Source organism: Jaculus jaculus, chromosome 3 (genome assembly GCF_020740685.1).
Source record: "Jaculus jaculus isolate mJacJac1 chromosome 3, mJacJac1.mat.Y.cur, whole genome shotgun sequence".
Lineage (NCBI taxonomy): Eukaryota > Metazoa > Chordata > Mammalia > Rodentia > Dipodidae > Jaculus > Jaculus jaculus.
Window position 1 is genome coordinate 62,179,467 of NC_059104.1, and position 17,090 is coordinate 62,196,556.

The 17,090-nt window shown below is 39.3% G+C and overlaps 1 protein-coding gene and 1 pseudogene across 1 annotated transcript in view; both read right to left on the reverse strand.

Moving 5' to 3' along the window:
• Positions 1–5,422: 5,422 nt before the first annotated feature.
• The window catches only part of Epsti1 (epithelial stromal interaction 1), a 149,012-nt gene continuing 137,344 nt past the window's right edge, over positions 5,423–17,090 (reverse strand). Inside the window, exon 9 of the mRNA XM_045145827.1 lies at positions 5,423–5,512. Within this exon, the coding sequence (XP_045001762.1) occupies positions 5,441–5,512 (72 nt within the window). The 3' untranslated portion in view covers positions 5,423–5,440. The remainder of the gene's footprint in view (positions 5,513–17,090) is intronic.
• On the reverse strand, positions 6,569–8,391 carry LOC101608645 (annotated as a pseudogene).

Consider the following 17,090-nt stretch of genomic DNA (forward strand, 5'->3'; position numbering starts at 1 on the left):
TATTGCTGGGAGTGGAGTGGCCTAAGTGAGGTCAGGGGAAGAGATTGAGTAAAGGAAGGCTAAGGGAAGGGTTAATCAAAATTCAAGTTGTTATAAATAAGCCATATGGAAATGTACTTTTTAAGATAAACCCAGAAGCCATAGATTGCTACTAGAAATTTTCAGTGCCAGGGAGGGGATACCTTCCAGTGAGTTGTTAGCCAGAGAGGTACCTGTTGTCCCCAAAATATTACAAGCCATTGTTAAGGCTCTTGGTTTCCCACCAGAAATAGACAGCAAGGCCCTATTGCTGAAGATTCCACATACTTGGGCTGCAATAGCTGGAGATGAGCTGCAAACCTCTTCCCTGTAAACCAGATGACAAAGAGTTATGCTATACAGCCTATGAAAGAGTAGTCATCAGCGGTGACAAACAATCATAGGCACTACAAGACTTAAGTTTGGCCAGCTAGTCCAAATGAACCAATGGGTGAAACAGTGCATATCTGTTATATGGAAATCCAATTGCTCTCGAATTGGACTGGAGGCCTGCTCCATGGGAGGGAATACATCCCCGTTACTGAAAACCCAGTCAAAATCCTATGGCAGGGAGGTCATGAGCCATAGGCGTGTAACATCTGCTGTCATCTGGCTAAATGCATATGTTTTGCTCCCCAAACTGGCCTATAAGCACTTTTCTTAACATTCATACTCATATATTAATGCTACTCTCATTTAATAAAACTTCTATTTTAAGATAGTGGTGGTTATCACTGGTATGTCTCAAAAGGCACCATAGAGTTAAGAAGAAGTGACAGAGAAATGTTCAGCACTGACACATCTCCATCATACCTTCCAAGGCTCAGGGTCCATTGTGGAAGATATTGTGGAAAGAATGTAAGAGCAAAGGAAGGATTGGACTGCTTTTCCATACATAAAATGGCCTCTATATCCATGACCTCACAGTGCCTTGTACTACCTACATAAGACCCTCATAATAGGAGAAAAAGATGATGACATCAAAATAAAAGAGACACTTATTGAGAGGGGTAAGGGATATGATGGAGGGTAGATTTGTGAAGGGGAAAGTGGGGGGAAAGAATTATTATGGCTTATTGGCTATAATTATGGAGTTATCAATAAAAATAATAATCCCAATAACATACACACAAAAAGAATGTAATTGAGATTTTTACAGAGATTGCATTAAATCTGTAGATTGTTTTCAGAAATATAGCCTTTTTCACAAAATTAATTCTGTCAATCTATGAACATGGGAGGTGTTACTAATTTCTAGTGTCATTTTTAATTATTGCTTCAGCATCTTAAAGTTTTCATTATAGAAGTCTCTTACTACATTAGGATTATTACTATGTCATTTTATTTAGTATTTTTTTTAATTTTATTTATTTTTTCATTTCACAGAGAAAGAGGGAGAGTGAGAGAGAATGGGCATGCCAGGGCCTCCCGCCACTGCAAATGAACTCCAGATGCATGGCCCCCTTGTGCATCTGGCTTACATGGGTGCTGGAGAATCAAACCTGGGTCCTTTGGCTTTGCAGGCAAACGCCTTAATCACTAAGCCATCCCTCTAGCCCCATATATAGTATTATTAATGAGATCTATTTCACAATTTTTTTTCTTAGAAAGTTCATTATTGGCATATAGAAAAGCTATTGATTTTTGTATACTAGTTTTGTATATTACTCATTTTCTGGAAATTTTTCTCAGATTTAAGTGTTTTCTACTATAGTATTCAGATTACTTTAATCATGTTATCTACAACAGGGATAATTTGATGTCATTCATCCTTATTTCTTTCTTTTGTCTTATTGTTCTAGCTATGAGAATGTGAGGAAAGAGAGTGAGCACCTTAGTTTTGTTCCTAATGTCTTCCATGCTTGCTTCAATGACCCACTGGTCATTCAAGAATATATTTTTCAAACTTCAAATATTTATACAGTTTCAATAATTTCTCTTGCTATTGATTTCTCCTCTTATTCTACTATAATATGATATGCAAGATATCTTATCAACCTTTTGTACTGATTAGCACTTGCTTTGTAGACTAAAATACAAAATATTCTAGAGAAGGATCCATGGGCTGCTCAGAAGAATGTGTGTTCTGAATTTATTGGATGGATTATTCTGCAGATATCTGTTAAGTTCATTTTCTCTATGGTATAGTTTAACCTTGACATGCTTATTTTATGGTTGCTCACTTTTAGCTTGGACAACCTATCTAAAGATGAGAGTGAGGTATTGAAATTGTTTACCATTATTGTTTTAGGACCTATGTGCCTTTTTATGCTTCTTGGTGTTTGTATGATAAAATTGAGAGCCCCAACATTTGATGCATATAATTTACAATTGTCATATTTTCTTGTTAGGTTGTTTATTAGTATGTAGTTACCTTATTTTTCTTTTCTGACTAATTTTAGTTTGAAATATACTTTTTCATATATCTGAATAGTTATTCCAGTTTGGTTTAGGCTTCTATTTGCTTGATTGAGTGACTTGAACAATCCATTGACTTTCAGTCTCCAGGTGTCATTATCTATGAAGTGTGTTCTTAGGAGCCAACAGACAGTTGGATCCAGTTTTTTTGTTTTTTGTTTTTGTTTTCGTTTTTTTGAGGTAGGGTCTTGCTCTAGCCCAGGCTGACCTGAAATTCACTTTGTGGTCTCAGTCTGGCCGTCTGAGTGCTGGTATTAAAGGCACACACTACCACACACAGCAGATCCAGTTTTAAAATCTAGTCGGCTAGTCAATGTCTCTTTCTTGATGAGTTGAATTCATTTACATTTGAAGCAATTTTGATTGAGAGGTTTCTAACTCCATCAGTTTTATTGCTTATTAGAAAATTAGCAAGTTGGTTGGATAACTGTTTGATCTTCTCTTTGCTCTGTATTAGTATTTGGAGTTTGCTGGTTTATTTTGTTGGGCATGATGGATTCCTTCCTAGCTCTCCTTTATTGATACATTCCTCTCATAAAAATTCAATTTTTTCTATGTTCTTGTTATTGAGATTATCTTTCTACCTCCTCTGTGATACAGGATTCTGGGGCTCAGAAGTCTCTGAAGTTTATGAACCCTAATTTGGGGTCTTGTTCTATTTTTAGTAAAGAATTGATAAAAATGAAACTCAAGAAGAATAAGTTATGAATTATTAAGTTCATTTTATGGAGAAAACACAAATTGTGGGGTTTTTTTAAAGTGAGATTAGGATTTAGGAAGAAGGCTAGAGCAGAGTCATAAACATTTGGGAAGTAAGAAACATGCTTTCATGTGGAAAAAAACACTGTATGGTTTATCATTTAAGAAAAATTGAGGATTTTAGGGAAGAATGGGCATAGAGCTACAAGCATGTGGATGACAGTTCATTAAGTTCATTTAAGAGAAACTGAGGCTTTCAAGGGAAGACTGGCATAGAGCCACAAGCATGTGGAGGATAGAATCTAGGAGCTTGTGTAGTGAGACTTAGAAGAAATGCACATAGTTATTCGACTGATGCTTCCTCATGGACGTGAATTAACAGGGCAAATGGTAGGAGCTTAATGAAGAATAGCAGAGGGAAAATATCAAAGCAGAGACCAAGAAGTCCACATGAGAAATCTTATGGCAGAAAGAGAGTTATACCCATGGTTAACCTGAGTTTAGAGACACAAGTAGCAGAACTAGAGCTAGTGAAAGCATCCATGTGGTAGATCTGGACTGTAAGGGAAATAAATAGTTGGTAGACTTAGAAATAAAAAGAAAATTATACATGTAATTAAAGTGAGAAGTTACCCCAAACCATAAAGCAGAGGCAAGCAGAAAAAGTTCTTCCAGACCAAGAAACAGTGTTATGCTCCCCATACACACACCAAGCCAGGATGGATGGGAATAGAGGCCAGACTCGTATGTATCCCTGTGACTAGAAGAAGGAGAGGCAGGGACACACAGAATGTACAGAGGGCAAAGGAGGAGCTGAAAAAAAAAGCCCGTATAGTTGATTGAAATGTATTCCCTCCTTAGATTCAGGCATGCAAGGGGAAGGCCCAATTGGTTTGTAGATTTGGAGGGCAGACCCCAGGGTGAGCCCACCTGGGCCATCTACCTAGGTAGGTACTAGGCTGTGAGCAATGAGGGGCACTGTATATCAGTCTCCATCAGATATGAGTTCCATTCCTGCCAAGACTTCAATTCTTGTCCCAGGGTGAGGTAGCATTTCCTGGTTCTCTCTGGGCCTCAATTTCTAACTGAAACTGCCAAAGAGAATTTATATTTCTCCTATTCTTCTTCATCTGTGTATGATATTTCTTTAAGCATCTTCTGTAATGATGGCTTAGTGGTCCTGAAATGCCTCCATTTGTGCTTTTCTTAAAATGTTCTTATTTTCCCATCCATTTTAAAAGGTAACTTTGCTGGATACAGCAATTTTAGTTAGCAATTATTTACTTTCAGGGCTTGAAACATATTGTTCCACACTTTTCTAGCTTTTAGTACTAGTGATAAGAGATCTTAATGTTATTCTGATATATTTGCCTTGGTAAGTAAGTTAACATTTCTTTTTCCTCACAGCTTTTGATGTTGTTGCTTTTCTTTGTGTTATTGATAGCTTAGCTATAATGTGCTGTGATATTTCTTCCATGGTCATGTCTGTTTGGGGTTCAGATTGCCTCATGAGTTTTAATTTCTATTTCTCAATATTTGGAAAATTCTCTGTTAGAATTTTATTAAATAGATTTTCTACTTTGTTTTTGTTTCAACTCCTTCTTCTGCCCTATGAATTTGTAGGTTTAGTCTTGGGATTGAATCCCAAACTTCTTAGATGTTCTGGTCATGCTCATTTTTCCTTTTTATTGATGTTTGGATGTAATGTGCTCTCAACCTCATCTTCTATACCTGATATCCTTTCTTCTGCTCAGTCAGCTCTATCAAAGCCATCACTCTCAATGCCATTTTTCTGTCAAGATTCAGCTCAAATATCAGCTCTTCAAATTCCCTGGGGATGAGTTATCTCTCTATTTTGAATACCAAATGTCCCCAGAAAGCCCAGATTTGATCATAACCTGCTATTTATGTTACTTTTCTGCACCTATTATTTATAATAAGCTATTAATTTACTTAGCCATTATTAATATTACTGCATGTCTTTCTTCCTAGAGTACAAGCTTTATGAGGACAGGACATTTTTATGTAATGCCATGACTTCAGTACTCGGCATAGTGCCTGGCCCATACTAGGCAACATATAATTAAAAACAAAATTCATATATGTAGAAGAGAATGAAAACATTTTATAAAATAAGAATTTAACCACACAGTCTACTAAAGAGATAACACAAGCAGAGAGAAAGCTCAGTTGTTTATATCTAAGTAAATATACCCTCATTGCAGTATATAGGTCTTTCAGTCAGGTCAGCTGAAGTTAGATCTGGTTTCTAGCAGAGACTTACAGCCTTGTCTTCCTTGATGATTCATTGCAAAGAAAAATGATTCTTGGGTCCTGGAGGAAACACTTCTGATTGAGAGGCAGGGCAGATACTTTTCTAAAAAAAAAAAAGGCATACATAGAAAAGAACAAAGAAGCAAATACTAAAAGAGAAAAATAAAACAGTGCAGAGATATCTCCCCATTTTCAACAAGGGTGATTAATACTTTATTTTTTAAGGAATTTATTAAAATTTTATTAATTTTCTGGTTAGCATATAAAGAAATGTGTTTAACAATTACCATAAGAAGCTGGGTGTGGTGGTGCATGCATTTAATTGCAGCACTTGGGAGGCAGAGGTAGGAGGATCACTGTGAGTTCAAGGTCAATCTAAATTCCAGAGTGAGTTCCAGATCAGCCTGGGCTACACTGAGACACTACCCTGAATCCTTCCCCACCAAAAAATTACCATTTTAATAGATATCCCCATAAGTCATTACATATATATACACACATATATGTACACACCATACATACATACATACACATACACACAGTAATATACTTGAAAGGTTGTAAATGTTTCCCAAGAATTTTTCTTTCACAACTACCCCAAGGAAAATTATGACTATGCATCATGGCTGCTGATGTTCTGAGATGAGCTGATGGCAAGCATGACTACTCAGGCACATTTAGACCTTACTAAAGTAGCAGTGGAAGACACGATCTGACATAACTTACAAATTCTCTCCTGACTTAAAATGTGCATGCTGCTGGGAGTCACTTCCAAGGCCCTAACGCACGCCGAGTAAGTGCTCTACTTTGCATTACACACCAGCCCATAAGTTCATGAGAACATTTTATTTGCCAGGTTCCCTTTACAGCCAATGGCACAGCAGGGAACCTTGATGCCACTTCTGTAGCTTTTGCAGAAGTCATGGGTTGTGGGATGAGGCTCAGCTCTGGGTCTGTGTCCGTTTCAGAGCCCCTGCTCAGTCACATGCACTTTGCCTCGGAGGTGTCGGTGCCCACGGTGGGCTCCCTCTGCATCCTTATCGCTGCCCTGCTGCTGCTGCTCAGGAGCCACAGCTGAGACAACTCACGCCTGCGTCATCTTTCCACAGGTGTGTAATGTCAATTTTCAGGCTCTGTGATAACTAGCTTTTATTCCCCCTTTTCTTTTTTGTTTGTTCTGACCAGGGACCTTTGAGCACTTTACTTGAAATGCACCTGGCTGCAAGTAAGCATGCTGGTAAAGGGTGTCCACTCTTCCAGACTACCATTTAGTATGGATTCAGAAAAATCAAGTTTGTGAAGAGTCAGATGGTCCACAGGTGAGGTGTCACTAGGCTGCCAAACTGTTTTCACCTTCTTTTGACTACTACTTATTTCTACTCTCCATTTCTGTGGCTTCTCACTTTGATAGAAATTTTTAATAGCAGCTGGTCTGACTGGCTGCTGGAAAACATGTTGTTTATCTAGAGGATTTTGTTTATAATAGTTTTTGCAGGATTGTGTTAAGGAAAACAGGAACTCATGTTGTGGTTTAATGAAGAGCATGCAGCTGACTAGTACTTCTCAAATATGATGGAGCTTTTGTACATGGCAAACCTGTTCTTGTGCATCTCTGGATGGAGAAATGAAGTACTCCAAATGATTCAAAGATGCAAGTTACTGATCTATAAAAAAAACTGACATAATCTCTTTCCAGTTTGTCCAAACCAATTTCCAAAGCCATCTGAAGTGGAAGCGTTCCAGTGAGGGAAACTGCATCCATGGTGCCATGGTAACACTGGTGCATGAGTTTACTTAGTAAGCTGTTACTCCCACTATGGAGCCGTGGCTGTATGTCCCCACGCTGCAGACTCTGGAGGATCAACGTGAAACACCTCACCAGGTCCTGGTACGAAACCACACTGCTGCTCATTTTGCACCAAAGTTGTTTAACAAAATCGAGATTCTCACACACTGTGATGAGTACGGACCTATCAACTGCAGCAGCATCGTGGTTCACTGTCTCTTTTATTGTGTCTTTTTTTGTAGAATCACCAAATCCATCCAGTTTATTTAAGTTCTCCAGAAACTCCTGCACCTGTCATTTTTGTAGAATCACCAAATCCATCCAGTTTATTTAAGTTCTCCAGAAACTCCTGCACCTGTCAACAGCAGATTTTGCTTCCAGAGGTTCGGGCCATTCAGCCACACCAGTCCTCAAGCCATTTGCCAAAGCAAGAAGAAATTTCAGTTCTCTGTGAAGATGAGTCAAACAATCTCTTGGGTCTCCTGATTCCGCTTTGATATTCAGATCTGCAGTTGAGGAGAGTGGAGGGGTTTGAAGAATCTCATCCACGGGACCCCAGCAAAGATCCAAAGTGATGGTAGTTTGTGATGGTGTGACCATATCGTCCAACTCAGTAGACTTGAAGAGCTCATACTGGCAAAACCTTGGCTTATTACAGTAGACAAGTGATGTCTTTTCTTTTTTTTAAAAAAAAAAAAAATTTGTTTGTTTATTTATTTGAGAGTGACAGAGAGAGAGAGAGAGAGAGAGAGAGAGAGAGAGAGAGAGAGAGAGAGAGAGAGAATGGGAGCGCCAGGGCTTCCAGCCACTGCAAACGAACTCCAGATGTGTGCGCCCCCTTGTGCATCTGGCTAACGTGGGTCCTGGGGAATCAAGCCTCAAACCGGGATCCTTAGGCTTCACAGGCAAGCGCTTAACCGCTAAGCCATCTCTCCAGCCCCCTGATGTCTTTTCTTGTGTGAATTTTTAAAATTTTCCAGACTTACAAAGTAATTTTTATCAGCTTTACAACTGGCCATATATAGGATAATCCCTGTAATACTCGCATTTGCTGTGGTAAGCTCAGCTCCAAACCAACAGGTACCTTCAGGATCTGAACCGTCACATCTCACCCAAAGGGGAGGAAGGGCAGTAACTGGCTGTTCTATTTTTAAATGGGTCATAGTAAGATTGTGAGCCATGGTATAAAGTCCAACTAATTGCCTGTGCCTCCTGAGTGCTGGGATTAAAGATGTGTGCCACCACCCCCGGCCCACCTTTGGACTTTTGATTCTTGATTCTTCTGCTTACTTCTACCTTCCCCAAGGAAACCAGTTTAATTTAGTGCTTGCTCTCCCAACTGGTAAAGCCAGTGGCCCAACATTCTCACTAGTAGAGAAATCAGAAATCGCAGTTTCTTCAGACTTAAGTTCCTCAATATGACTTGTTTCTTCCTTTTCTAAGGACACTTTTTCCATAAGGAATATTAAGTCATTTTCAGAAAGCATATCTTTCAGAAGACTTGGCTGACCTTTGCTGATCAACTGCACCTGGACATCTGCCTCATCAACAAATGGGTCTTTACATATCCCTTTCTTTTCTTCTTTAAATTCCTGCAGGCGGTGAGCGTGCAAGTCCTCCGCTGCGCGGTTCGTTGGCGTCCACATCCCGCCCTGCCTCGGCCGCCAGGAGCCTCCCGCCTATCTGAACCCTGTGCTGCTGCCGCCGCCGCCATCGTCACCTGATTAATGCTTTAAATATGATTTGCAGATAGTTTTCCTGTAATTGACTATAAGCACCTAAGAGTAAGAACTACACAATATTTACTTTCCTTCACAAGACCAGCATAATGTTTGTGAAAGAAAAAGAAAGGAGTGAACAATTTTGACAAGTGTAAAACAACCTCTACATTAAGGACTTATTAAAGTTTTGACAAAGAGGATTAAACAAGGCAGATAAGCTGGGCCTGTTGTATGACTTTTTGAATATCAGTGAAATACTTCTACAGATACATTTAAGTATGAATCAGGTAAAGGCCTTAGTTAACTCTGGATTCTGCAATACCTAGTCACAGTATTTTGCTTATCTCCAGTTCCCTTGCTTTTCTTCCTTCTCTGCCATCAAAACACGTGCCTTGCTTTGCTGAGTAAACTCATACAGAGTTTTTTCAGAGCCCTGCACTATAATTCATTCAGAGCCAGAAACTTAGGCTCATTTACAGGGGATGCATGCTCTCGCATAATCTCTTCACCCATCTTGGACTTCAATTTTCTCTTAACAATGTTCATACTACCCTATTCGGTCCAAAGATCACTCTCCTTGACAGAGAAGACAGAAGCAAATGGGAGAAAAGGAGTTCTGCTTTCTTCATGTCATCCATCAACATCACACCAATTGGCCTCAAGTAGTTGTCCTTCCTTGTTTCTGCTCTAAGCATGGAAGTCCTCCGTGATCCTCAGCCTCCCCCACCCCCACATAGGTCTTAGTTCATCTATGCTTTGAGCCTAATCTGCTACTCGCCCTTGCCTCTGTTTCATGTCTTGTTTGGCAATAGGCTTCTCTTTCCACTTTTGTAATCTGAGTCTCAAGGGGGATGTGCAGCACCCTGGCTCCAGATGTAATCATTTCGCTGTCTTGCCATATGTGAGCTGGCAGAGACAGAAGTATGACTTAAAAACACTCAGCCATGAATACCTTGGCCCCTAAAGATCTTCCTTTCTCCTCTTCCCCAACACATTCTTCTACCACCATATCTCTGTGGTGTGCTTGCCCTACTTCCCTGCACCCAGCTCCTCAATAGGTACCACCATACTTATTTCATTCACTCTGAAGCAGTCTTATTCCTCCAAGCAACTATTTACCAAATCTCCCTTGAATAACTAGTGCATACCACACACAACCATTCATAAGACTGAGAGTACAACATCGAACTTGCTCACATTTTCATTTTATGGTCAAATCACCATTAGTATCTTCACTCAGAAATATGGAACTCAACTCTGACTCACTGCTGTCTCTCTAAATCTAGTTACAAAGTTCTGCTCTTTTCTCTCCATGTGGTCACTGCTCTACCTTCAGATTACTCTCCCAGTCACTGAGTCAGGTAAGATCACCTTCAGCTTCCTAATTGCTTGCTCTGCCTCTGGTCATCACTTCTGCAAAGCTATCTTCCATGGGATCACTCATGATTTATTTAAAATAAAAATCTAGTCAGGATGATTTACATCATATAACCTTTCAAAAGTCCAAGCTACTTAAGATGGTACACAAAACATTTTAGGATCCACCTATGTCTTAAATCTCTCACCTCATCCTTCTGAGATAGTTTCTATCTCATTCTTTACCTAGGTTATCTGTGTGCATGGCTCAAACTCAAAGGTTCTTATGTTTGTGCTTTTGTTTCCATGGTGTTAGGGGTGGAACACTGGGCTTCCCACATTCTTGCAAGCTCTAGCACTAAGCCACACCGCTCGTGCCGTATCTTCATGGCTGACATATCAACAGTCTCTGTGCCTGACATAGTACCTTAACAAATCTTGAGTATAATTACCTGTCTGATGCTGTTTCACACCTATATGTATCTTTAATTATAAGCAGGCATAGCTTTTATCCTTGGAGTACTCATTAGGTTTATTTGGAAATGTTCTGGATTTCTTCCTCTGAGAATACTATAGAATTTTATTTCTAACTCCTTTTAAAGATAAGAAAGGACAGACAGTAAAGGTTAATTGGGAGGTGAATGTGATCAAAGATTGTTGTATGTACATGTGAAAATGTCACAGTGAAATCTATTATTTTGTATGGTACATGCTAGTAACAGCAAAGATAGGGATAGTCATGTGATTTGTTCTGACTAATGACATACAAACAAAATTTGAATTGCATGTGTTAGTGAGCCTGATGGCACACATTCTGTAATCCCATCTGCCCTAGAGGCTGAGGGAGGAAGATCAGTTTGCACTCGTGAGTTGGAGAGGAGACTGAGTAGCAGGGAAGGTCTCAGCTCAGTGGCAACAAAACAGCAACATGACTACAATAGCAACAACTACTCACATCGTTTCTCAAGAAAGCAGTTGATGCCCACTGTGAGGAAGCGCTACAGTTTCCTCCTGTGGCTGGATGGGAAAAGAAGCCTCCATCAGTTTAGGTCCCTCAGAGCTCTGCTAAGAAAGGTTCCTGTTGTGCTTGAAGGGAAATATAAACAAGAAAAAAACTAATAGCAAGACTCCAGGGAGATTTGGGGATTGCTTATTGTGACCATTCTTCAATTGGTAGCCTGTTCCAAGTGTTCCATTCCTTAAGGAGGTGTTGTACCACTTCCAAATAACAAGTAAGACAGACTAGAATATAAGTATGTTAATGTGTATTTCTGAGTGTTCTAATATCACTCTTCTATCTACTTCTGCTTTCTTGGCACTAAACTACAATTTCTGCTCATCCTAGCACAACTTTAGTTCTGAAAAATAAAATTAAAATCCAGCTAATTCATAATCTGATAGTGATCACTTTTTAACATTTTGTACAGGACAAAATGTTACAGCTCAAAGCAACACTGCAGCCAGTGTCCCTTGGGGACAGACAGAAGGGTGGCTCACACACATTCCCTGCAGCTGAGCAGCAGAGCCAAAGGGCTGTGATAAATTAGCTGATGAGGGCAGTGCATGCTGCAGCAGGTCGTCCTGAATCTTTTGTTCCAGCAGATGGCATGATATCATGGCAATAAGTGTAATGAAATTGTCTCTCCATTTGCCTTTATATGCCTTAAAAAAAAAAAAAAACCTACATTTGAGCCTATAATTCTGTGAACAGGGAAAAAAAAATGCCCTCTCTCTGTGATGCTTTTAAAGCCCCATTGTAAAACAATGGCATATTCAAAAGGGGAGGAAAAAAGTTCCAAAACAGAACCTATTCCTTAAAGAGATGCTCTAGCATGCTTTTATTTTCTACAATCCTTATGGTTCCTTGAAGGGCATATTTTTTTTATCTTCATGTAAATGTATTATGCAGCACTTCAGCATTACTCCACGGAACCAGCACAAAGCCAGCTACTGTATGCTCTAGTTTGTTGAGTAAGAAACAAAGAACCCACAAACTTCTTACTATTTCTTTATCTACTTGCAGGTTTTGTTTTTACTTAAGTGGACACTTTGTATGGGTGCATCATGCTTTGGTACCATTATTTCCCTCCTTCCTGTCCCCAATCCACAGAGGGCCATCCTTACTGGGATTTCTGGTATTCACCATAGGCTTGTGGGTTATGAGTTGTGAGAGCAGCAGTCAGTCATTGTAGGCAGGTGGGTTGGGTAGATAATTCCTCTGGACATTCCTTTTCACTCTGGCTCTTACAATCTTTCTGTCCCCTCTTCCACAAAATTTCCTGAGCAATGGCGGGCATGTTTTAAGTCTGCTTTAGCGTTGTGCTCTCAGCAGCTTCTGGATTTCTGCTTTGGTACGATCAGAGTATGCTCAGCATCTGTCTCCAACATCCTGGCGCTGGTTGTCAGGCTCACCATTGAAGGAGCACTCCTGCTCATCTCACCAAGTCCTCTGTGGTTTCACCTGGGCCCTGGCTAGTGTGTGAGGGGTGGTTTATCTCCTTGATTCTCAACACCTACTGTAAAAAGAAAAACAGATTCTCTAGCATAGGTTAAATGTGACAAGCATTGTTAATTAAGAGAGATTTTGATGGCTGTAGTCTCTCATTTGGCCAAACACTAGTGGAAGCATCTTGTTGGAGTTCATGATCTTGATCTCCATAGGATTCTTACTAGGTTTCCAGTTACAGGTATGAGTTCCTTCCTACTGATAAGATTTCTTAGCCAATCAGAGAGCCATTGGTTATCCACCTAGTCTGTGTGCCACTATTATGCAGATGTGTACATCTTGTCAAGCTGGTTGCTTTTGTAAACAAACTAGCTCACAGCATTGTTGGTCATTTTCCCCAGCAGCTCATGTAGCACTTTCCAGCACTACACAGGCCAACAACCTGGCAACTGGCTTCTGTCCAGATTCCAGCTGGATCTCTTGATGTTCTCTATCAGCAGCATGTGGTGTCCTCAGCAATAGAATCTTATATTTTACCTTAGGCAGTTAATCAAGTGCTTTGACAGAAGCCTGTCTTGTTTTGGAGAATCTCATAGGTCTCTCCAATCAACAGCTCAATGTGGGTTGTAACCGATTCTTTGTACTGGGAGTTACAGGCCAGAGCCAAATGTTTTAGGCTTAGGTTTCATCCAACACTCTCCAGGGCCCTTCTTATGGGATGATCCCTGAATACTCCTGTACTGCTGAGTTAGAAACAAAGTAGCTGGAAGGTTATATCTTCTGCTATCCAGGAGGAAGGTTTCTATGGTACCAAATCATTAGTTTTGTGTGTACCTACCCCTGCCCTCCCACTACCCTTCCCCAAAACACTTCCATCCTATTATCTGTCCCTCAAGTTGCCTATCAGATATTTCTTGCAACTCAAGTTGTTACAGGTTAGGAATCTCAGACGAAGGAGAACATGCAGCATTTGCTTTTCTGTGCTTGTGTGCATTTGGTTAGTATGATGTGCTCAAAGTTCATTCATTTTCCTTAAAATTTCATAATATCATTTTTCCTTAGTTCTGAGTAAAATTCCACTTTGTGTATTACCACATCTTCATATCCAGTCATCAAACATTGAGCATCTGAGTTGATTCTAGTTCTTAGCTATTATGAATTGAGTAGCTATAAACATGATTGGGAAAATATCTCTGTAGTGAAGAGTGGAACCTTTAGGGTAGAGGACCAGTAGAGCAATAGATGAGTCAGTTGGTTGCTCTGTTTTCATCTTTTTAAGGAGTCTCCATGTTGATTTCCACAGTGATTGTATAAGTTTGCACTGCCACCAACAGTGAATAAGGGTTCCTCTGTCCTCACATCCTTGCCAACATTTATTGTCATTTGATTTTATTTTAATTATTGCCATCCTTTCTGGAGTCAGATAGAATCTCATTAGTGCTTTAATTTCATTTCCCTGATGGTTAAGGATGTTGAACATTTTCTTATGCATTAGTGGTTTGTATTTCTTCCTTTGAGAATTCTGTATCCAGTTCTCTGCCCCATAATTTTTTTTAAAGTATGCCCAACAGATTGGACTTTGTGTGTGTGTGAGAGAGAGAGAGAGGGAGAGAGAGGGAGAGAGAGAGAGAGAGAGAGAGAGAGAGAGAGAGAGAGAGAGAGAGAGAGAGAGAGAGAGAGAATTGATGCTCAGAGGCCTTCAGCCACTGCATTTGAACTCCAGACACGTGCACCACCTTGTACACCTGTCTGACCTTGTGTGCTTGCATCACTTTGTGGCTTATGTGAAGAGTTAAACATAGGTCCTTCAGCTTCACAGGCAAGCACCTTAACTGCTAAGTCATCTCTCCAGCCCTCTGCCCCATTTTTTGAGTAGACTTTTTGATTTTTCTGGCTTAGTTTTCTGATTCTTTGTAGATTCTAGATATTAGGCCTCTGTCAGTGGTAAAGATGGTAAAGATTTTCTCCCATTCTGTGAGTATACTGTTGGCTCTGTTTATGGTATGTTAGTCTATACAAAAACCTCTTAGATTCATGTGATCTCCCACTGGCTGAGTGATTGGTTAATTTTCTGGCTACAGAGGTCTTATTCAGGAAGTCTTTACCCACTACTATGTCATGGAGAGTTACCCTATTCTTTCTTCTAAGAGTTTAAGAGTTTGGGACCTTATGTTGAGGTGTTTAATCCATTTGGAGTTGATTTTGGTACATGGTGAGATAAATGTATCTAGTTTCATTTTTCTAATGTGGTTATCTAATTTGTCCAGCACCATTTGTTGAAGATGGTGCCTTTTCTACCATGGACATTGTTGGCTCCTTTGTCAAAAATCAAGTAGCTGTAGATACTTGAAATAAGGGTCATGTCTTCAATTCTGTTCAATTCATGTATATGTCTGTTTTTATGTCAGTAGCCAGTACCATTTTTTTTTAATGCTAGTATCATGGCATTTAGTATAGCTTTAGTTGGGTATTGTGATACTCCCAGAGGTGTTTCTTTTGCTGAGGATAGTTTTGGATATCCAAGACCTTCTTCCATTTCATATAAATTTTGAGATTATTTTTTCTATATCTGTCAAGAATGTTGCTGGGATGTTTACTGGTATTGGGTTGAATCTGTATATTGCTTTTGGTATATATCCCATTTTCACAACTTTAATTCTACCTATCCAGGAACATGGAAGATCTTTCCATCTTCCCATGTCCTTCTGAATTTCTTTCTTGAGTGTTTTTATGTTTTCAGTGTGTAAATCTTTCACATCTTTGGTTAGTGTTCATCCTGGGTGTTTAATTTTTTGTGTGTGGGGGGGGAGTGTGGCTATTCAAAATGGGACAGCCTAGTTGATTTATTTCTCTGTATATTTAACTTTATATTATTTTTAGGAAGGCTACTGAATTTTGTGTTGATTTTGTATCCTGCCACCTTGCTGAAGCAATTTATCAACTGGAAAAGTCTTATTGTAGAGTCTTTCAGGAAACTTATATAAAGTATCATGCCATTTGCTAATACATCTAGCTTGACTTCTCCCTTTCCAATTTGTATCCTATTTATATTTTCCTCCTGCCTTATTATTATGTTGAGACATAAACCCTCAATGCCTAGTCTCTCCAGTGTTTCGTTGATGAAGTAATGTATTTGTCAAAGGCCTTCACTGTATCTATTGAAATGATCATGTGGTTCTTGTGCTTAAGTTTATGTGTATGGTGTATTATGTTAATTATTTTCCATATGTTGAAACATCTCTGCACAACTGCGATGAAGCTTGCTTGATCCAGGTGGATAATTATTTTGATGTGTTATTGAATTTGGCTTGCAAAGATTTTGTACAGGATTTTTTTTTTTTTTGCATCTAAGTTCATCAGGAATATAAGTCTATAGTTTTCTTGTATCTCTGTCTATGTTTTGGTATTGGGGTTGGGGAGCATTCCCTGTTCTCTTATTATGTTCTTTGATGAAAGTTTGGAAGAATTCAGATGAAATCAGGTTCTGGACTTTTCCTTTGGGGGATGTTTTTAATAACATTTTAAATTGCATGCTAGTAGTTTTTAACACAATGCTTACTACTTCCTCTGGCAGCCAGACTTCCAAAGGCACCTTTTCCTAGGAATATATAGATACAGCTAATCACAACTCGGTTGCTTAATAGCTGAAATTTATAGCTCAGCATATGGGAACTGTTTCTGTGGTTACATGTATTCTAAGCTCAATTATATATCTAATTTTAAAATTTTGACTTGAAGCTTTCAGATTTATAATTTTAAAGTGTTTTGTTTTGGAGGAACTATATCAACATTAATATAAGTAGGACAAATTTCCTATAGACACTTCCTGAAATACAACCAACCAAAGGCTGGTGGTGTAGCATATCGGTATGCCCAATGTCTTGGTTTAATCACCACACAGGAAAAATAAAATAGCTTGTTTACAATCTAAATAGAGTATTTAGAGACCATAAGAAATATGTTTCTAGGGGATGGGGAAAGTGAGGGTCTGAGTTCAGATCTTTATCAATCATTAAGGGGGAAAAAGTGAACTGGGGTGGTGGCTCAGTGGTTAAAAGTGCTTGATTGCAAAGCTTGCTGACCCCAGGGTTCAATTCCCTAGTATCCACATAAAGCCAGATACAAAAAGTAGCACATGTGTCTGGATTTCATGCATAGCAGCAAGAGGCCCTAGCCTGCCCATTTTAGTTCTTTCTCTCCCTTCTTATCTCTCTTTCCCTCTCTCTCTCTCTCTCTAAATATATATATATATATATATATTCTCTGAAATAAATAAAAATATTTTTAAAAAAGGAAAAGAAGCCAGGCATGATGGCACATGCCTTTAATCTCAGCACTCAGGAGGTAGAGGTAGAGAGATGATTGCTATGAG